The sequence below is a fragment of the Plectropomus leopardus genome, chromosome 11, assembly GCF_008729295.1.
Source record: "Plectropomus leopardus isolate mb chromosome 11, YSFRI_Pleo_2.0, whole genome shotgun sequence".
Lineage (NCBI taxonomy): Eukaryota > Metazoa > Chordata > Actinopteri > Perciformes > Serranidae > Plectropomus > Plectropomus leopardus.
The window spans coordinates 29,325,821-29,348,272 of NC_056473.1; the positions used below are offsets into that span (position 1 = coordinate 29,325,821).

The 22,452-nt window shown below is 38.9% G+C and overlaps 1 protein-coding gene across 2 annotated transcripts in view; it reads right to left on the minus strand.

The window, feature by feature from the left end:
* LOC121950004 (spondin-1-like) overlaps nt 1–22,452 on the minus strand; it is a 95,035-nt gene that overhangs the window by 13,131 nt on the left and 59,452 nt on the right. For both annotated transcript variants that reach the window (XM_042495900.1, XM_042495899.1), the window contains exons 7-10: nt 10,355–10,419; nt 7,785–7,986; nt 2,801–2,941; nt 1,332–1,407 (exon numbers count right to left, since the gene is read on the minus strand). In XM_042495900.1, coding sequence (XP_042351834.1) covers nt 1,332–1,407; nt 2,801–2,941; nt 7,785–7,986; nt 10,355–10,419 — 484 coding nt within the window. The remainder of the gene's footprint in view (nt 1–1,331; nt 1,408–2,800; nt 2,942–7,784; nt 7,987–10,354; nt 10,420–22,452) is intronic.

Here is a 22,452-nt window from a genome sequence, read left to right on the forward strand (position 1 = left end):
TGATTGATGCCCGAACCACCTCAAATGGCCCCTTTCGACCTGAAGGAGCAGCGGCTCCACATCGAGATCAGATCGCAGACATTTTTTATAGTCTATAGTTAGCTTTTTACTTCTGGGAATTGTATTTATGCTGTAAAATCATAAAGGGGCTGAAAAATGAAGCCAATGCAGAGGTACCAAAAACTGCTGTTCCTCCAATGGCTGCTAGAGGCTGGCTCCAAGAGTTAGTCAGTCCCCATAGACCCCCATGATAAAATGTGTTAAAATGTCCAACTTTGCAGCAGAAATAAATATCTTTACAGCCTCGTACCAAAAAACCCCCCCAAAAAAACGACAACAAAAACAAAACAGATTTGGTATCTGTATCTAATTTCACTATTCATGGCATCTGTACTGGGGTTAAAGTTTCAATATAACACAGCCATTTTATTAAGGATTAAAAGTATATATTATTAGGGGCGTGGCCAATTTGAGTGGCTACCAAGGAATAACGGCGGTAAGGTAACGTAAGCACAAGTTATGCTTTGGTTGAGAGCTGTTTAATTGTAGGGAAACGAAAATACGATCGGGAACACATGTCCTTGTTGTGTTTATAAAAACTTGAGCCAGACAGAATTATTTTTCTTACAGTTGTATAGAGACAAATTCGTTTTTATATGAATGCCATTTTTAGGTGACATGGTTTTGTTTTGTCGTGGTTTCTTTCTATATTTGTCTCCTAACCATCAAACAAATATCACAGCGAATATGTGAGCAAGAAATTGAGAAAGAAACTGAAACATTCTCTGTGGTTATTTTCTACATTACAGAAAAACTCAAAGGTGGTGGCTACAAATCAGATTTCATATGCAGTGCTGCTGAAACATCATTGTCTGGAGTGACAGGATCTGTGATGCATCACAGAATATAAAGTACGTTTGATAGGGTCAGGACTCGCTCTGCAGCAGAGTGGCGCCCACCCACTCACAGCAGGGTGGAGACAGAGCCCTGCCAGATGTGGGTTCTGACTATCTGACCTGAACCCATTTGAGACTCTACGTGAACCAGTTGCGTGTGTAATGAGCTTTGTGTGTGTCCTTGAGCATCAGAAGACACGGAGTCCCCGCAGTATCTGCTCTGTCGATTTATGGTTAAAGTGAATGTTTTGCAAACACAGTAAATTGAAGAGTTCAAAGACCGTAAAGGAATGCAATATCATGTTATGACAGGGTTTGAAATATTACTTAAACACTCCATCGAGCTCTTTAGTTGATCCATTGTTTTTTGTTTGGAGTCTTTTCCTGAAGAACTGTAATCAGGAAAGGGGGTGTTTGTGTGTGCATTTACTTCACCTTCCTCCTTCTCCTCCTGTCCAATATCAGCTACGATGTCATCTATGGTGTCTGGGACCACGTTACACTGCTCCCCCTGCACACGCAAGGAAAACACACACACAAAAATGTATGCAAAGATAGTTACAAGACAAAACAATTTTGAGCCTTAAACTTTGACTTTTATCACAGAATTATCTTACATAAACCACCACTGGCTATGCACGAGTTTTGTGTCAACATGGCTGCAACAGGGATGAACTGTCTGAGGAAAATCAATCCACTTTTCTGATGAATATTTTGGTAAATACTTTTTGATTATTTTCAATCAGTTAACCTCTACAAACATACATACATAGTTAAACAGCAATCATAAAGTTATTTTATTCGACCATGAAAACAATGAGATAGTAAGTATCTAAGAGGTTCTTCTTTCAAGTAAATAACAAACGTTTTTTTGTTTTTACTCAAAACCAAATTCAGTTTACATTTAGCACGATATTACATTAGTTACATACTTGAAATGACCCCCCCCCCCCAGGTTTTGTAAAAAAAAAAATAAATATAATAATACAATCAAAACTTGATGACTTAAGTTTCATGTAGTTAATCTACGTTAAAGGAATACTTCACCCACAAAATGAATATGTCAGTTAGTTATACTGTGACACCTTGAATTTGTAAAGAAAATGTTGTCATGAATGCCTTCATGGAAAACGTTACACATTTTGATTTCTTGATTGATTGGGAGCAACGTTTAACAAGAGCAAAACTAAATCGAAACATCAATTTACAAACTCCCACACAACTTGATTTTCACCAAAACCTTACTATTGAAAACTAAACTGAGATTGAAACATATCTATGCTCCACTCAAAGCCACATTTCAATACCAAGGTTTTAGGCGAAAATGCTTGTTCATATTAATACATTTGCAGCTTGCCATGGAGGCATGTGAGAAAAAAAAAGTTTTTGTTAGAACTTCAGTTTAACATGGCATGACTAATGGATTTACCAACGGTCTTTTTGTGGATGAAATATTTCTTTAAATAGCTGTAAGCTACATCTGAGTACATTTGCTGGTGACACTGTAAATTCTAATTAAAATTTCAGTGAATTTAACATTGGCTTTTGAAATTACAATTTCAGAATAAAACTTCAATTACCTTAGGATAAATTTAATTTACTATAAAATATGTGTAAAAATGAAGTTTTTACCTCCTACTATAATGGTGTGTTGGAGCTGTACTTCTTTTCATACATAAATTATACAGTTCTGTAGGTCACTGAAGTGATGTTTAACTGTGGGTTTGGCAAGTTAAATGTTTACAGTATGTGTAGCCCAGAAAGCTATAACGGTACTAAAAAGCAGAGTACTGAACACTTTGGCTGCTTCCATCTGTAATGTGACCAGTCTTGCAGGTCTGAGTTTTCTTTTATGAATAATCAATCCATACACATGCATACCTCCTTTTACAATGACATTGTACCTTTCTTGCAATGCGTTCCACCACCAGCCTGGCTACAGGGGTAATTGCACCTCCCTCTGGGTCATAGAATGGGCTCTGTGGGTGGTCCAAACTGGTCAGGGGTCGGATCTTCTCCTGAGGAATGGTGGGTTTGTTCGGTGACTGAAAAAATCCAAATAAAAGGGGAAGAGAGCAAATTTGAGAGTATGCAAAGGTTAATGCTACTATAATTAGTGTTTTAATATGAACGATGGATCAAATGACTCTGTGTGTATTGGAAAGGCTGTACTGATAATCTCACATTCACTTGACTCTGCAGTCTTTCAGCTCCATAGAGCGTTTTAGCGTCTGTCAGCTCATTGCTTTGGTTTTATGGTCTGCAACTTTACAGTTTTAGTTCAGTCTTAAGGCCTTTACACTCCAGTGGTGTACTGAATCAAAGACACAAATAAAGTGAAAACTTTTGCTTGTGACTATGAACTAAAAGGTTTTGATGCAAACAGCCGGCAGCAATTTGAGACAGCTAAAGGGATCTTTTTGACCCAGAGCAGCAACTGGCAGTCTGTCTGAGGTAAATTGTTGTAGAGCATGAGCTACTGTAAGCTTTTTTACAGACTTTTCTTTGAGTATAATGTTAAGAGCGCATTTGAATTCAATCTGGCAAACAGTCACATAGTGTTTAAAAAAAAAGTACTTTTGCGGCATAATATTTACATTCTGCATGAAAGTAATAGAGACAAAAACAACAGACTGAAAAAATATATTGACGTGCAAATGAATTACATGAAAAAACATCCTGGCATGTAAAGGCCATTACTGCACTCATCCACACTGTTTTTCTGCAACTGTGTGCAGCTGTTTTAGCAAACAAGCTCCCTGTACCAACTTTATGCCATGTGCTCGGCACAAAGATGAAGATGAAGTTAGCTGAGCAGATGAGGGAAAGATATTCCCACAGGAGACCATGACAAAGTAAAAAATTGAGTGCATTACAAATGTATTCACAGGTGGACACAAACACACATTTCAGATGAATGCTAATGTTTCTTCATGTCTGCCTGATGTGTAAAATATCAACTTTTTACTAACACTGTCATCATAACAGATTTATACTGAGAGGCGTCAATACATTAAAGCTGCATTTACCGCTGGTTTTATTGCAGCATCTTACATATAAATGAGCTGATGCCTCTGAACACATTAAGCCCCAAGTGACTCTGCTGGTAAATACATATATATTTCTGAGCAGAATAAGTTAATATATGCGTGGACATAAATTTAACAGCAGAGGCTACATCTGCTGTACAGAAGATATTTGAGAAAGTTTTAGCACTACTTTGACCTTTCAGTTTTCACTGTTTGCAATGTGGACATGGAGGTGAGCATGGTTTGCATTCAGCTGTAGGACAGAGAAGTGTGTGGATGACCCATGAGAGCAGTGCCAGGTTGGTAGATTAGCACAGCTGGAGCTCGTCGTCTAATCACACTCTCACTTTAAATGCAGGATGGACCTCTGATGACCTCCACATACTAGAGACAAGCAGCAAAGCCAGCTGTCAGACTTTCTTTAGTGTATGACTGAGAATTTATTTGATGAACTGTGTTGGGAGTTTTGCAGCAACTGGATTTTATGCACCACAAAAGCCTTGAACCAGAAGCAAATGGTGACAAGTTGTGCTTTAGTGTTGAAGCATGTGAGCAGTGATTAAAAAAAGAGCATTGCCTGAAAGCGGACCAGTGTGCCAGTGTTGTCCTGAGAGAACTCAAGGTGGCAGGGGAGCCATCAGGGGCTGTCGTGGTCACCCTGATTCATTTGCTGGCCACCCCAGTGCCCCCACCCCACTGACATAACTTGAGGCTGACATTACCTTCTCTGTAATTCATTACTCTTTACTCTCACAGCGCAGAGAGTACTCTCGGCACAGACGGAGTAGCAGAATTTAGGTGTAGTGAAGGTGAAACTTAACTTTTCTTTCTGCTGGGTATAAAAGTTTGCTTTCACCCACAAACAGCTGCTCCTCTCATCTATCTATCTGATCGGATCCACTGATTAATCATCCTTCCAGCAAACTCCACAATCTACTGCTGAGGAACTGTTCTATAACAATCAGGGAGATATGGACGCGGTCAAATAAGATGCTACCGGTGCAGATCAGGTCATGATTTAAAAGGGAATTATCCTCACGATCCCACATCAGCGTTGTGCAAATCATGTGCTTGGTGTTGGACTGGTTTGTGTCCTCGAGGAAAACATCTGTTCTTGTATACCAAGTATCAAATACACTGGAGAGAAGAAGTCTTAGTCCTCCACTGAGAAATGGTAAGAGTAATCAAAATTAAACAGCTAAAAATGAAGACATGGGAATTATTTGTGGGACAAGAATACTAATCCAATAGCGGCATATAGTGTCTGCATGTCTGTGAAACAGGCTTTCAAAAAGAGAGCAACATGATTTCTCTTGAGGGAGGGAACAGTGGAGCAGCAGTAATTTACTCATGCAAACTAAAATTAATAAACAGAAATAAAACTACAATAGCTGCATTGATTTTACACCCCAGTCTAACCAAAAAGGGTCAGGTAGGTCGGTGTCAGAGGCCTGAAAGAGTCACCTACAGTCACTGCTTTTTATGTAAGCCATCTGGTCCAGGGCCTCTGTCCCGTTTGATCTCACTATGCATTATTTATAACCATTTTATCATCCCTTGAATGAGAGACTCATGGCATTGTACTCAGGTGTGAGTGAAAGCACATGTGTCCAAAACTCTACAGAGAAAACATGAATCATTCCCTTTGTTCTTACAGGTTAACTCACACTATCGTTTCAAGTTTCAAACCAATTTTGGGTTTAATATATGCAGGCGTACTGAATAAGACAAAAGAAAGACATCTACAAAGAAAGTATTAGAGCGGATATGAAGTTACATTCTCATCTACAGTGCTGTAACAACAGTGTTGATGATTCTCTTTGTAGTTACAAGTTCATTAAAAGTTTCTTCTCTGACTTTTTGGTATAAATCTGGACTGGCATGAGACCAAACAGAAGACATCCATCACTTGTTGGAGACAATTACAAACTACAAATGTACTTGTAATGTCTTCAAACAGAAAGAAACTTTCATGTCATTGCTTTTTAACAAGCCGAGGATCTGGAAGACATATACTCCCATTTCTTTGTCTGTACATTATGAGATTCATGCTTTATTTTATGGTATCCTAAAAACTAGAATTACCACCTCGTGGTTATATGCCTCCCTCAACCAAGTTGCAGTTTACGTCCATGTCTGTAGAGACTCATGTAGCCATGAGAGTAGACAATGCATCAAATAAGACTGTTGCTGCAAAGAAGCTGCAAATTCTAAAATGTGAATAATTCATAAACATCTTCCCTCCTGGCAGCACAGAAGATCTATCCATACAGTCAGCACAGTTTCAAGATTAGTGTCACCAATTCAGTATCTGACCAAATGTCTCCCCTTCTGCTCCCAAGTTCTGAGGCTTTATAATGGCCAGAAAAGTTTTTGCAGAACATTATGATGTCAAAGTGAAGCTGACCTTGGACCTTTTAGACAGAAAGTGTCATCACCTAATTATTGAATCCTATTAGACATTTGACTGTAATTTTGTCATAATTAGAAAATTTGTGAGTCATGGCTAAAAATGTGTCTTGTGAGGTCACAATTAAATTTCCTGCAGGCTTTCCTGAGATATCGTGTTCATGAGAATCGGACGAACGTGAGGTCACAGTGAATTGTTTTGTTTTGACCTGAACTGTTTCATTAGATATGTGCATGATTCATTTGGATGTGCTGGGACGCATCATCAGCGATGTTATTTGTAGCCTGTTCACTGAACTCGTAAAATACTTCCGCTTTGACAGCACTGTTGGCCTAAGATTGTGATGCCCAAAGCCACCTTTCAAGTCTGCATATTACACCTCTGAACAGTATCAGATAGCAGGTGGATATAACCGGTCGCAGTGTTATCATACGCCAGCGGACGGCTGGATGACACCTGCTGCATCAGTTGAGATCATGGATGAACAGAACCTGTCCCATCAACATGAAATGCTGCTGAACAGCATCAGGTGAGATCGCAGCCAGACAGACAGGCAGGATGGCTCCAGGTGGAAACGCTGCTAATAACAACAATAAAAGGAGTGCAAGGGTGCCTATAGACCATCTAACCATGTGCCTCTTTCCTCTAATCTTAACCATCCATGTGAGATTGTGCATTTGTTAACGTTCTTAACATCCCACTATGTTGACATCATGATAGCAGCATCCCAGAACAGAGCTGACACAGAAGGATACCCAGAGCGTAATATGTAGATGCAGAAGTCCATTGCAAAGCAGAGGTATATGATGACTTGGGATAAGAACATGTTATTTCTTGTGTTTTAACATCAGGCACCCTCAGCTAGGCTACTTAGCCGGACTCAGGCCCCAACTTGCATTCCAGCTTCAACGGCCCACATATCAGCCCTCTAAATCCAAATCCACCTGGTTGCTTTCTCTGTGGCTTTGCTTATTGATTGAATGAGGCAGGTACTGCGCATGTTCTCAAGTCTTCTGGTATGGACAAAGTGATTGGCCATGAATGCAGCTAACTTCCTATTCTTTCCTCTAAATCAATGCATATAATTTATCTAATTTGTTTTTAGGAATCAACAAATTAACAACGGTCAGTAGGTAACTAGCTAATAGAGATGGAGGTTGGACTGATATTAGTCAAGCTAAAATTGCAGTTTAGAGTGTTAGAGCAGACAACACAGTTAACATTACTGAGCTAATGGCATGCTCCATTTACTCTTTTGGGTACCATTATAACCTCCATGCTTTTTCTTCTTTTTGGCAAGCAGGCCACAAGGACACCACTATTTCATCATCATTTCTCCAGCAGTCCTCCATAACGGCAACTGCAAGCTTCTACTTGATTTTACACCTCTCAGGTTTCTGTTACTGTCAACACACCTTTGAACTAACCAGTAAATTCAGGATATATTACCTCGTATGTGACACCACTGTCAGTGCCTGCATCCCAGGGGATGAGGTCTGTCTCCAGCCTCTGGACCCAGCCACACTCCTTAGTGCAGAGGTCCTCTCCTGACAGCCCGACGTTCCAGTCTGGGCTGGGCCCGAGCATGGTGAGGAAGGACATCAGGTGACGAGTTCGGTCCACAGAAAACTCTGCTGATGGAGCTGCTCGCCTGGCGACCGAGGTGAGAAAAGGAAAACCATTTTTTATAAATGTCTTCAATGTCTTACAGGACATTTAACTCCATAGCTTTGTCAATTTCTTTTTATAAAGCCTCTCCAAAACCCTTGAATTACTGGGCAGTCCCCAAAAGCAGCACGTGGCTCCATTTTCCCACAATTTCTTCAATACAATGTCAAAATCAAGGTTTCTTTCATATAGACTTAATGACTATTGATTTCTTTGTGACCGTTTCCACACAGATCTTCCCATTTACTATCTTCCTTTATACTCCAGGTTTTTTTTTCCATGAATTTAATGTATTTTTAAATACTATTTGGATGAAACAGGTCTTGTCATGATGCTGGGTTTTGGTTTGTACTGTTGTTTTTTTTGTTTTTGTTTTATGGATTCATCTGTTTAGTTTATATCTGGTTTTACTTTGAAAGTCTAGCTCCTCATGTGTCATGTCTTGTGTTACTTCCCTCCTGTTTTCTGCCTGGATCTGTTGAACTGGCTTCATGGTGCTGACTATTTGTCTCTTATGTTAAGTTTTAGATTTCGTCACCGTATTCATCCATGTGGTAGTGGTGTCATCAAGAGTGGTGTTGGTTTATTTTGTTTTTCTCTTTCTTTTGTACCTTAAGTTTTGTTGCCTGCGTTTGGGTCCTCATTTTGCACTGCTATGCAACAGCCCATAGTATGTTTTGAATATGGTCATCCAAGGAAAAACATTTTCCTATATCTCAACACTCCTCTATTGCAAATTTTAGTTAATTAGTTGCATAACTGCCAGCTCTGATGTCAAGACCTCTGACCCCTGTCACAATCTGCTAACTGCTGGGTAACTGAAGCTCTGAAATATCCAATTAGTGGCAGGAAATTAGCTCATAAAGACATATTCACTTTGAATGTCTGAAACCTATTGAAAATAATAAAACATTTGAAGATAATAATAGGGTAATTTGAAGTTTCTTTACGAAAAACATTCCTTGTTATCTTAATTATCATGCCTTACATATCCAAGACACAAGTGCAAACACATATTTTAGACCAACTTGACAACTTTGCATGCAAAATTGAACAAAATTAGGTAATATTTCATCCTCACACTGAGTGTGTGCCTGTGTGAATGTTCTCATTAGTAAAAATAATAGAGGCACAATATATCGCAAATGACAGACAACGCTAGGAGGGGTAATTAAACAGATGTTTGGAGAAAGATACAGTATATTAGTGTGCATGTGTGTGTGTGTGTGTGTGTGTGTCGCCGTTCATGCAGTGCTGAGGGCTAGAATAGTGATAAGTTTCTAATTGCTCTTGAACTAATTCCAAAGAGTGCACAGGATGCCAGACTGTGTGACTATTCGGCCTTAATAGGCTTGTATTCAGCCGGGCTTTTAAGAGCTGTATAAAGAAAGGAATCATAAAACAATTAGGAATATGTATTTTCTTTTAATGCATACATTATTGCACAACACAATAGTATCTGCTCTCAGCTATATTTTATATTTCACAGAGTAAATCAGAATTGGTAAGGTTTTCCAACTTTTATGTAAGCATCCAGCAAATTAATTTTGCCCATAATGAAGACTAGGTCTGTGTGATCCATTGAAAGGTCACATTATTTAAGATTTCTGTAACAAAGAAATTAAATTTGTGTCCCATATTGTGTCCTTGGTAATGCAGCATGTCCTAAATTATGTAGACGTAGCATTTGTAATATAATGTAATTCATGGATCACTGAGCAAGAATTGCATACATCTGTTTTTGACTTCAAACCAAAGACATTATGTTATGCTTTAGAAAAATAAACAATAATCTTGGTTTGAAGGAATGCACAGGATGCTTTTCAACAGAAAAAAAGACATATTGTTTTATATTTTGAGCCTCCAAAATATAAACTTTTCATGAGCAGAGAAAATCAGTCTTGTTTCAGCTCAGCCATCAGACTAGAACGTTTTATAGACCCAAGGTTATACAATTTCCTTAACCGACAGAGAGGCGTGTAATCCGTCAACTGAAGGTTTTCAGCCACAGAAACTTACAATATAATGAACTTTGTGAAACACAATGCTGCTGCTGAAATGGCAAAGTGTCCATTTAATTTCTTCTTTTTAGTTATCAGAATTGTGACCAAATAACAATATTAATAATAATAGTAATAATAATACCCTGGCACCTACACAAACACCAACAATACACAATGTACTAATTCCTCAGCAGAAATGGATGCTAACTCCTCAAGTTTGACCTTTGCTATTTCACAATTTCCTGTTTTTATTATTATTTTTTTAAATTACAAATCTGATTTTTCCAGTCATATCTGAAGCAGAAGTACCTGTTCCCTGTAGTGAAAGTGACACTGAGTGATACTTACAGGTTGAGCGGCTGCCATGCCGGCCACTGAGCCTTAGTTTTAATGACAGTCAGCACTTCATCCCCCTGTAAAGAGAGAGAGACAAAGAGAGAGAGAGAGAGAGAGATACATGAAGCAATTTGTCACTAAATGGATGACTACAGAGGAAAAGAAAGAAACATTGACAGAGAAAAGGCCGAAATTGACAAATTGACATGACTGAGGGTGAGTACTCTCATTCAAGGACAGCAAAGTGTGTTCCACTTTCCAAAGGCTTAAGAGCCTCTTATCAGTCTCTTATCAGGACAAAATGGCTCTGTGCTGTATGATAATAGCTGTCTGTTATTCTAGTGGGAAACAGCACTCTGCACAGCGGCCATCACGCTCTATAGTCTCTGTAGCATCACGACCATTTTATGCACTGCACAACACATTATCCATAATAATGCATCGGACGTAATTATTAAGCCAAAAGCAGGAAGACAAATGATGGATTTAGTGCGGCGCAGCAGTTGATTAGAGTGGAATTGGAAAGTCCATATGTGCCCTTTCTGGTTTAATGAGCCTTTATTGTGTTTTCTCCACTTCTCCATCTTTTTGTCTCTTTCTTTTTCAAACACACACATATGCACAGTAATCTGCAAACACACAAAAACACACAACAGCTTCAGTTGGGATATGGCAAAAAAAAAAAAAAATCCTTTTTTCTGGTTGAATGAAGGTTCCACAGTTGCCTTGAAAGCCTCCCCTCTTCCCTGGGGCACTGTGGAGAAAACAAGTGTGTGTGTGAGAGTGTGTGTCTGTTAGTGGGTGTCTGCATGTGTGGATGAAAACAAGTTTACAAGTCAGTGCCCATCCTTCTCTTCATAGCAGCCCGGGGCTCTGCGGCCTCACCGGCCTCACGCCTCACTCCACCCTCTCACAAACACACAAAAGCACACACACACACAAAGATTGATACAGGTTGACACCCATAGGCAGAAATGCATATGCATATAGACGGACAGCGGGACAGAAACACACAAACTGGCACAGAATCAATAAAGACAGACAAATATATAGACGAACCAATGAGCCACGGACTGAAATCATCACAGTGGCAGGCAGAGAGGGGCAACCCTCGAAGTTGGATTTTCTGGTTAAAGTTTCTTTTCACAAACCTCAGTTCATGATGTGATTTCACATCTTCCTTTAGACTGTGTGCTTGAGTGCTTACATGCTGCAAGCTATGGCTTTAGAACATTAGAGCAAGTGGGAGTAAAATAAGTATTTCCAAGAACTTATTCATTTATTTTATTACCGAGCTGTCGCTAGATGACAGTATTTGTCATTTGTTCAAATGTCTAAAATGACCCAGCTTCATGTTTCCATCTTAAGTTATTAAAGATTCAAAAATGTCTTAGGGAGGAGGTCAGCTGGTTCAATAAAGCATGAAACTGAGACTGTTGGCCACCTGTTTTCTGCCAGTAGTCATAGTAGTTTATATTGGATCAAAAGACACATGTCGCTCTTAATTTTGGAATTACATTTATTGTATATATTTTGGAATTGCACCTTACTGTTATTATTATCTTAGACTTCTACATTTTGTGCCCTTCCCACTAAAGGAGGCAGGTTGGGGTGATGGATTGGTCAATACTCTCCCTGGATATGTGTGTTCAGAACCGTGTGAACTTTGAGTGATTTTAAGGTACTTCCTCTCCATGTTTCTTTTGTTAAACCTAACGACAGTAACTTGCCTAAACCTAACCTCCGTATCATTCGTAGGGAGCTAGTTTGTATAATATCACTCGAACTGTTGTGCATTTATTTTCATAGGATATAATATGACAGGTTCTACGAGTATACTTCTGTTCTATTCTATGCATTTGCTGTTACACAGTAGAAACCAGGACATCAGTATCCATCAACACAACATTCCACACAACAACAAAATTAAGTAATTTTGGTGAGCATGTCAAAATACTGAATTATAGGCACAGTAAGACACTTAACCACAGCTGCTCATGTTTTTTGGACCTCGGTAGCTCAAATGCAAGAAAACCACTGATTACACATCTCCCACTTGCTAGATAAACACGTCGAAGGTAATTCTTTTCATCGTTCCCTCCACCATCTGCCATCACTAGAGAGTCTTCACACTTTGGTTCAATTTTGGCAAAAAAAGCACCCTATTCCTTTGATACAGTCCAGCACATTTTATTGCAGCCCTCAGCTGGAGTCAGGTAATACAAACTGCTTTGCGGAGGCCAGCAGGAGATGCAAATCTTTCTGTAATGGTCTTGTTTGTTCGCGGTAATTATCGTAATGGCACAAAATGACTGTGATTCACCATTGCTTAAATGCACATTACATTTTCATGAATGTTTTCAAGGAGAAGAGAAAGATTGGGGGTGGGGGCTGGAGTTAAGCAAGAACAGAAAAGAGGAGGATATACTGAAGAAAAGAAACGGCAAGCATGGGTACACAAAGACAAGGAGGAGAGGAGAGGAGAGGAGAGGGGAGGAGAGGAGAGGAGAGGAGAGGAGAGGGAGGGGAGGAGAGGAGGAGAGGGAGAGGAGAGGGAGGGGAGGGGAGGGAGAGGGGAGGAGAGAGAGAGGAGAGGAGAGGAGAGGGGAGGGGAGGGGAGGAGAGGAGAGGGGAGACAGATCAAAGTTGAAATGAAGAAATGGAGAGAGAGGAGAGAAGGGACTGAGGTGAATTGGAGAAGTAACAAGAGAGAGAAAGGGACTGAGGTGAATTGGAGAAAGTAAAAAGAGAGAGAGGAAAAAAAATGCACTGAAAGAAAAAAGTAAAATTGGAGAGAGAGAGAGAGAGAGAGAGAGAGAGAGAGAGAGAGACAACTAAAATGAGACCGTTTGACCGTTTGACACCTGCTGTCTTTTATGTTTTGTCAGACAGTACAGCAGCAGGTGAATCAGCAGTGAAAACGAAGGGGAAAGAGCCGCAAACACCTGATAAAGAAATTCCAAACATTAGTAAGTGACATTGCCGGCCAACACTCAGGCAAATGTTGCTGATTTGAAGGCCTGAGTAAAAGAGCGCTGTGACTCACTGTGCAGCATCTGAGCCGGTCAACCTGATGGTCTACGTTCTAGACCATCAGGTTGATGGAAGGAGAAATGTGTAAACGTAAGAGAGTCTAAGACAGAGGGATAGAAAGATGCAGAGACCAAAAAAAAAAAAAACAACAACAAACAGATGAAAACCAACCCGAGCGCACACAGCTGGGCTTTTAACTGATACGTTTTTGCAAATAAATTTCAAATTAATGTTCAATGGAAATGGCAAAGGCTGATTAAATATTTTTTATCATCATAGACAAAGAAACCTAGCACAGCTTATTCAACTGCTGATTAAGAAATTATGAGATAAGCAGTGATTTAAATGCTTTTGTTAAAACAAACATGAGCAAATTGGCTTGATATCTTTTTAAAAAACATGGGGAGAAGTTACAGGTTACAAGAGAATTACCTGAAATTGAGCAAAATAGAGAAAAAAAAAACCCCAAACCCCAAAATGTAAAAAATAAATATACAGACAAAATAGTTAACAATAATTGTAAAAATAGTAATTATAAATGTAGTTCTTTGTGCATTTTTTTGTATTTTTTGAAAGAATTAATTTTTTAAAAGTAATTTTCAGGTCATTTTCTTTTTCTAATTTCCTGCAATTTGTTGGGTATCTCTTGCTAAGTTTGTTATTGCCTTTTACGGTATGTTATCAAAAGAAATAAAACCAATTTTCTCAGGTTTTTCAAAGGTGTCAGAACATAATAAATAATAATAATAATAATAATAATAATAATAATAATATAATAATACTAATAATAATAATAATTCATTGTGTTTGGTGGTGATTTATGATTGCAAATGCTATATTTGCATGACAAAAGCATCCCAATGTTGCTTTGTGTGTGATATTTCTCGAATTTGGGGTACATTTTTCCTCACAGCTGGATAGAAATATACTTGCGTGAACAGGCCAGAAGAAGAAAACAAAGACGGCCTGCATCATTCCTTCCCAAATCCCCTCAATGGTCTCAGTTCTGCCCACTTATCGCTGGCTCACTTTGGAATGAAGTTTGGCCTGGAGGGACTCTACGTGCGGCAGCGTGAGGCTCTGTATTGTCCTTCCACAGTCAGTCTAATAATGGAAAATGAGCCTGGGGACTCAGGGAAAAGGTGTCTAATAAAAAAATCAACACTGCACTAATGCAATTACAATTGCATAGGGGCTGCAGAACAGACGGGCGACTGGACCACTATGTTGTTACTCATTCGGGTAAAATTCACAACTGAGATCAAATTGGAGGAACACACACAGACATACTTTATCTATGCATATGTAAATGCTCACTTACACTCGTGCAACACTGAGAACACACACGTGGTTTCATCTAAAGGTGACTACATCATAAAACCACCTGTCCTTGAGGAAATAAATTGTATTTCCCCTCATCTAGCAAGATGTCTTCAGTCATTTGTCAAATATTACTTCACAAACACACACACAACAATATCAGCTCAGCGGGTTATTTTTCAACCACCTGTGACATGGAGACGAAGCCAAGAGCCATGCTGTATCATCTGTCCAATTACGTTGTAATTTACTTGTCCCTCAAGCTAGCCGCTGTAATTGTACTGTACAAAATAACAACCTGTGTTCCCCTGTAGCAAAACCGTAAATAGATTTGAAATAAACAAAAGCCTGCATTTTCTTTCCCCTAAAGGCTTGCTAGTTGCAAAGCACAATTCAGTATCTAATGATGTAGCATTTAATGTTTTTTTCTTTTATTTTTTTTCATTCCAAGGCATCTGATTAACCCTGACATTAAAAAGCTTGTCATTTGAAATCTTTCTAATTCTTGTTCAAACTTGATAATTCAGCACTGCTTCCCCTGGGGATATGAGTGTGTTCATTCCTGTCTCCCATCATGGCTCATATTCCAGCCATTTGTGTAAAATTTTAATATGTCACATTAAACACAAACTTAGAGCTCCAGTGTTCAAAACAATGCAGCACCGCAAACCATTAGAACCAACTTTTTATTAGTCTTTGACGACTGTGTTTCCATTTGTAATGATGGCAGCAACGGCGCTGCTGGCAGAGGTAGTTGGGATATCAGGATGTAAAAACATGGTGTTTTATTGGATGTAGCCAATTAAAGTCCTGGAGGTTGTGTAGAAGAAGAATTCCCTGGTGGTATAGGATTTATAGATATCTGCTGCAACAGCAAAAAACACTGTTTTTAAAACCCAATACTCATTAAAGCCCCTGAAAACTTGTTTCTACTCTTAAGTGTTAAGTTTTTCTCCGTGGCATTAAGTATTCATAGGTTAGGGAGGAAGTGGAGGGCACAGGAGGCAGTTGACCATAAGCTGATTCATGGCCTTGGTATAGTGTGCTGGTTAGAGGGGTAGCTTTCTGAAACCTTGAGACCGCCCAAGACACTGGAAATAAAGGGACAGTGTCCACTCAGGTGCTCTTTGGGTGCACTTTTTTAAACCTCCTTAGGTGCTTACTACCTGACAAAACATTTAGGTTCACTAAATTGATGGGGAGGAGAAGCCACATAACATAGGTCACAGGTTTCCCTGCTAATCAGGAGCTATTGGATGCACCTGTGATGTTCTCCCTCAGCTGCTGGCAGTCAGCCTGGCTGGGAGACTTTTTAGGGAGGTTGTGTTTTTGCTGCTCAGTTGGTTGTGTGTCTCCAGAGACAAAACACCTTCAGTTGGCTTTCTGTGTTTTTTTTGGTTTATTTCCTTGAGTGCAAATCTGAGTTGAGTGTGTGTTGGAGGTGTGATTCTTCTTTTGGCCATTCATCTTGTTTCACCCTTAGTCAGTTTATTAAAGGTTCCACAGTCAAACACTTTTGAAGCTTATCCAGCTTGTGTGGGGTCAGACTGATCAAGTCTGTATCAAACAAGGCAAAGGCAGCATAATGGAGAGTTATTTTGTACTAGCATTGAGGGATCTCTGTGGAAAAAAATGCTTTTGATTTTCAAGTGTTGCTAAATCCAGCCGGATGTAAGGAGGTTTAGCCTGATTCAAACCACAGAGGGCCACAGACTTAACACGTGTAGAAATCATCGCTGATATCAAGCTGATTGAGAATTTTTTATTTTTTTAGGGCCTTTGAAAATCTTTTTGTGTTTTGTACACGTGTTGACATATTCCTGCAACCATTTCTTATGCATTCTGTTCGTGTTTTATGATGGTTGTCACAGCCACAATACTGTATGTGCACCTCTTTTTGTGCACCCTGCTGTCTGCGTCTCTGTGACACAATGATTTTGTGTGTGTGTGTGTGTGTGTTACCATGAGCATTTTCTCCAAGATATTATAACCTGGGGGCTTGGTAATCCATCACACCAGTGCCAGGTGTAATATGTGACACATTCACCTGAGGAAACACTGTCACATTAGTCAGCATGGATCACTGTCACGCTTCACCCTGGCAAACCTCCCTCTTCTGTTTGTTACAAAGAACCAAACAGCTGCAATTAATAACGGTGTTAGGAGGTTTTTACACCGTGGATGCATCAGGCCCAGAAGTAGTGGTGCAGGCCGTGAATATTTTTATTTATGTGAGGAAAAATCTGAGCAAAAGCACACCCACAGATCATCCCATTTTAAAGTCCTCTTGCTGATATAACTTGGTGATTTGTTTATCTGTTTACCGAGCCATTTAACTTTGAGGTAGTTTGGGAAAATGGATGACTCTACTGAGTGAGCAAAGAAGTCATTTTCATCAGTAATGTAATGTTAAAAAGAGGAAAATAGCTTATGACAGATGAGAAAACACAAGAAAAAAAATCTTTCAAGCTGAGATATGAAATTAGATGTTGTCATTAGAATGAAAATAAATCAACAGGCATGAAAGAAGTTTTTGAAAACTGAGCTTTTGATATAGAAGAAATGTGGAAGCTTCGGCAGAAAGCCTTTTGAATTGGCATTTGAAGTGGATCTGGAAATGAAGATGACGTTTTAAAGACTGCTATCCGGCAGACCGCAGCCACTCATCCAAGACACCTCAAAGGCTTTTAGACCAGGCGCTCAATTTTAAATCTGAAACATCGTTATCGTCGAGATCTTCCAGATGTTTTGAAAGAGGAGTTGGAGAGAAAAGGGAAGAAGACAGTAGGGGGTGGATAGTTTTCTTAACCTGTGTAATTTACTGCCATGTCTTGTGTAATAAGGTACTTATGCCATTAGGGGGCTTCTTGTCCAATCTGTCCATTTCTCTGCCCTGCTGTGTGTGATTTAGAGCTGGTGGTGACTGTGATTTCTTGCCATACCTCTGTAATCACTCAAGTCAGGTAGACCTTTGATTATTTGGCCCCATTGTCCAGTCGTTGTAGAAAAGAAAGGTCATGCATTTCTGTCAAGGATGCAATGTCGCCTTTACTATAGCAGACTACAGATTCTGCAGTCTGTCCTTAGCTGTAATTTGAAGGCAAAAGTCATTATGTGCTCAACTGAGAACTGATTCTTCGCCTGTGGCAGCTGAGGTAATGATTCTGAAATTGCTTCTGGCAGATCATTTTGTGTTATACTATAGTAGACAGGCTGATCGAAAAAAACCTCCATGTGAAAAAATACAAACCAAAGAAAAAGATCTGATGACTTTATGGTAAAATGGCTCTTTCATAGGGAAGCACGATATTGTTTTTTTGTTGATATCCAATATCTCGATATTTTCTGATTCATTTTGGCCGATTTCCGATATATATATACATATTTTTACAACTCACTGCTGAAAACATCAAGTTTCTCTTGTAGTGGAATTAACATATTGCTCCTAATATTCTCTGGATAAAACAAGAATGTTAAATTAAGTTACGTGTAAAACATGCTAAATTTGTTTTGATGTAAAACATTAAATCATGCCATTTTAACAGGCTTGGATGATGCTCTCCCTGAAACAATCCTGTCAATATGCAAAACCTATTTCAACTAATTAAAGTCACATAATTCAAGTGTCATAAAATATTCATATTGGGCCCATGCCGATACGGTACTTTAAAACACTGGTCATGAATCCTCCAGATCTGCTGCACTTTAAAGTTTGCCCGAAAAAGAAGGCTATTTATGCCCGTTTTAATTATAGCATATAACCTATCACAAATAAACAGTTAATTTCAATGTCTGTTCATATTATAACGTATATGCAGCCTGGTCTCATTCCAAACTTGTCAAACAGCTCTGCTCTGTCAGTGCTTTTGGCGTAAGGGCGCAACGCCAAAAGGCACCTTTTGCATCATCTGTAATGTGCTGTTATTCTACGTCGGCAAACGGCTGGATGGCACCTACCGCATCCACCCGAGACACGCCACAGGTGCATCACTTGAGAACATGCATGGAATTCATCAGGACGGTGTCAGGTTGTAATGTTACCAGTAGCAATGTAATATAAGGAACATGAAGGTACCTATAGGGCTGATTGGTCTCACAAATCCAGACTTTGATGCCAGAGTTGGGTGTTCGCTTCCCGTTTGAATGTGATGTTTTTTCCACAACTTATCATGTGCTTCCTTCCCTAATTCTAACCATCCGTGACTTTATCATTGCCCAAGTCCAAACCCTGAACCTGGTGGGTCGAGTCAGGCCAGACTGGAATTTCAACTGGGATGGTTTCACGCCAATTTCCTGTTGTTTTCTTTTCTGCTTTATGGACCTTATAGTCTGTGCCATGTCATGAATAATGTATAAGCTGTGTCACCATCAACCCATTATAACTAATGAAAGTGTTGAGATTTAGAATTAGATTAAAAGTGACGAAACATTACAATTAGGGGGTCATTTGCTCACATACCGTACACAAACTTTAGTGCTCTGCAGGAGACGCATGAAACTGGCAGTTCTCCTGCATAAATACCAAGAGTTACTTAAGAGAAAATGAGAGAGAGAGACAAGCGGGCTGCAGGGTGATTTGCTTGGCCGTGTTTGCCTCTGCTTGCCCAGCAGTGGGAGAGATGTGCGTAATATGAGCGGTGATCATCATCTGCGCGCTGCATTGCTGTGGTCCACCGTGCGTCTCAAAGATGAAGATGCACAGAGGGGCCCAGCCCGCTCTGCCAAAGCTGTCGTGTGTGAGATGCAGAGGCAGCGACAGACTCAAATAATGGAAGGAGGAGAAGTGCTGGGGGGAAACATGTCAGCCCTTAGTTTTGTAAGAGATGCTGAAAATATTTGTTGAAGAATGTTTTATAATGATGAAATTACTGTTTACGTGAATGGAATTTTGGTGGGTTGTTGCATGTTTTAATGTTTTCTGTGTGAGTGTGAGAGCATTTTGTAAACAAAATGTTTCATTTTTAGAAAGAGACATTCAGTTTAGGTCTGTGTATAAACTGTGTTTAAAAAGTAACCTAAGAGGATGGATGTGTTAAAGCAAATGAAAAAAAAAACTTCTTAAAAAAAAAAGTAAAAAAAAAACAAAAACACTGTCATTTTCTACACTTTTTGATTGGAAGCATCAGTTAGAAGTCTGGAGCAATTTCTCTTGGAATCCACCAATTTATCAATGCAACAAGGTCAGAAAACATTGACCTTCACAGAAACCAGCCTGCTTTTTTTTCTTCAAATCAGCGAGTGACTTTTTATTATTGACTGACTGACACCAGCCTGCTGCAGCTGCCCTGCTGGTGTGGAATAGAAAACTACCAACAGTCAGGGTCATACTAGAGTCTACAACTCAAGGCATGTTACACAAAACTATAAAAAAGTAATTTAAAAAACTTTCTAGAAAAAGAAAAAACGCAGCTATTTATGTAAGCAACATGCATCAGCCAAGAAGACATCGTGGAGCGAGGAAGGAAAGGCGGCTAAGGTCACAAAGTTGGAAAAAGAAAAGAGCACCAAAGAAAAACAAAAAGCACAAGTATGGGTGTCAGAGAAAAAAAAAAGTGGTGTGGTGATGTGGCAGAAGGAAGCAGGGTCAGGAGGGAGTGTGAGAAGTAGAGTTTTGTGGAGAGGAGAGCAGAGAAAAGGAAGGAGAGGGAGGTCAGGGTGGGAGTGAAAGTCCAGTAATTGCTTTGACCTTGAGCTGAGCCGAGGTGTAACTCAGTCAAAGCGAGTGATGAATTCCATGCCCTGGGCTCTGTCGCGGGAATAAAGTCACTGCTCGCAGGGATTTTTGTTTATGACCACTTGGAAAAAAACACAGAGCGAGGACAAAGAAAGTCCTGGTGGGCAGGTTTCACAGCCACCCAGGGAAACTGTTAAATGGAAAAGGTGGACTGGAGGGGATGCTTAAAGGCGAGAGAAGCAAGGGAGACTGCCGTCAAAATATCTGTAGCACATCTGGGGCAGATGGACTGTTTGACCTGTCAGACTGATGATGTTTATGACCACTGATAGACTGAACAGTGGGAAAAGACTTGAGAGAAGCACTCACACTACTCTCCTTTGTGCTCCTCTCGGGTACAGCCGCTCCGGAGTTTTCCAGCAAAGAATACATTAACAGGTTTTTCCTGCTCATTAAACTTTCATGAGGCTTATAGCCGCTACAGGAAAAATATGTCATTCTGAAATGGCTCGCACTATGACATCGTGGATGAAAAATTCTCGTTTCAGAGACTTGCTATTGTTCATACTTCTTCAGTGGTAGAAGAAGTCTGGATCCTTGAATTAAATATTTCATTGGTTAAGAGATCAATATCTCATTGGTGTTTATTCACAAGTTTAATCAAAATTGTAATTAACAAAACAAAAAAACACCACCAGTTACAATAACATAGTGTATGAAAAATGATCTTTTAAGAGCCTTGCTATTGTTCATACTTCTTCAGTGGTAGAAGAAGTCTGGATCCTTGAATTAAATATTTCATTGGTTAAGAGATCAATATCTCATTGGTGTTTATTCACAAGTTTAATCAAAATTGTAATTAACAAAACAAAAAAACACCACCAGTTACAATAACATAGTGTATGAAAAATGATCTTTTAAGAGCCTTGCTATTGTTCATACTTCTTCAGTGGTAGAAGAAGTCTGGATCCTTGAATTAAATATTTCATTGGTTAAGAGATCAATATCTCATTGGTGTTTATTCACAAGTTTAATCAAAATTGTAATTAACAAAACAAAAAAACACCACCAGTTACAATAACATAGTGTATGAAAAATGATCTTTTAAGAGCCTTGCTATTGTTCATACTTCTTCAGTGGTAGAAGAAGTCTGGATCCTTGAATTAAATATTTCATTGGTTAAGAGATCAATATCTCATTGGTGTTTATTCACAAGTTTAATCAAAATTGTAATTAACAAAACAAAAAAACACCACCAGTTACAATAACATAGTGTATGAAAAATGATCTTTTAAGAGCCTTGCTATTGTTCATACTTCTTCAGTGGTAGAAGAAGTCTGGATCCTTGAATTAAATATTTCATTGGTTAAGAGATCAATATCTCATTGGTGTTTATTCACAAGTTTAATCAAAATTGTAATTAACAAAACAAAAAAACACCACCAGTTACAATAACATAGTGTATGAAAAATGATCTTTTAAGAGCCTTGCTATTGTTCATACTTCTTCAGTGGTAGAAGAAGTCTGGATCCTTGAATTAAATATTTCATTGGTTAAGAGATCAATATCTCATTGGTGTTTATTCACAAGTTTAATCAAAATTGTAATTAACAAAACAAAAAAACACCACCAGTTACAATAACATAGTGTATGAAAAATGATCTTTTAAGAGCCTTGCTATTGTTCATACTTCTTCAGTGGTAGAAGAAGTCTGGATCCTTGAATTAAATATTTCATTGGTTAAGAGATCAATATCTCATTGGTGTTTATTCACAAGTTTAATCAAAATTGTAATTAACAAAACAAAAAAACACCACCAGTTACAATAACATAGTGTATGAAAAATGATCTTTTAAGAGCCTTGCTATTGTTCATACTTCTTCAGTGGTAGAAGAAGTCTGGATCCTTGAATTAAATATTTCATTGGTTAAGAGATCAATATCTCATTGGTGTTTATTCACAAGTTTAATCAAAATTGTAATTAACAAAACAAAAAAACACCACCAGTTACAATAACATAGTGTATGAAAAATGATCTTTTAAGAGCCTTGCTATTGTTCATACTTCTTCAGTGGTAGAAGAA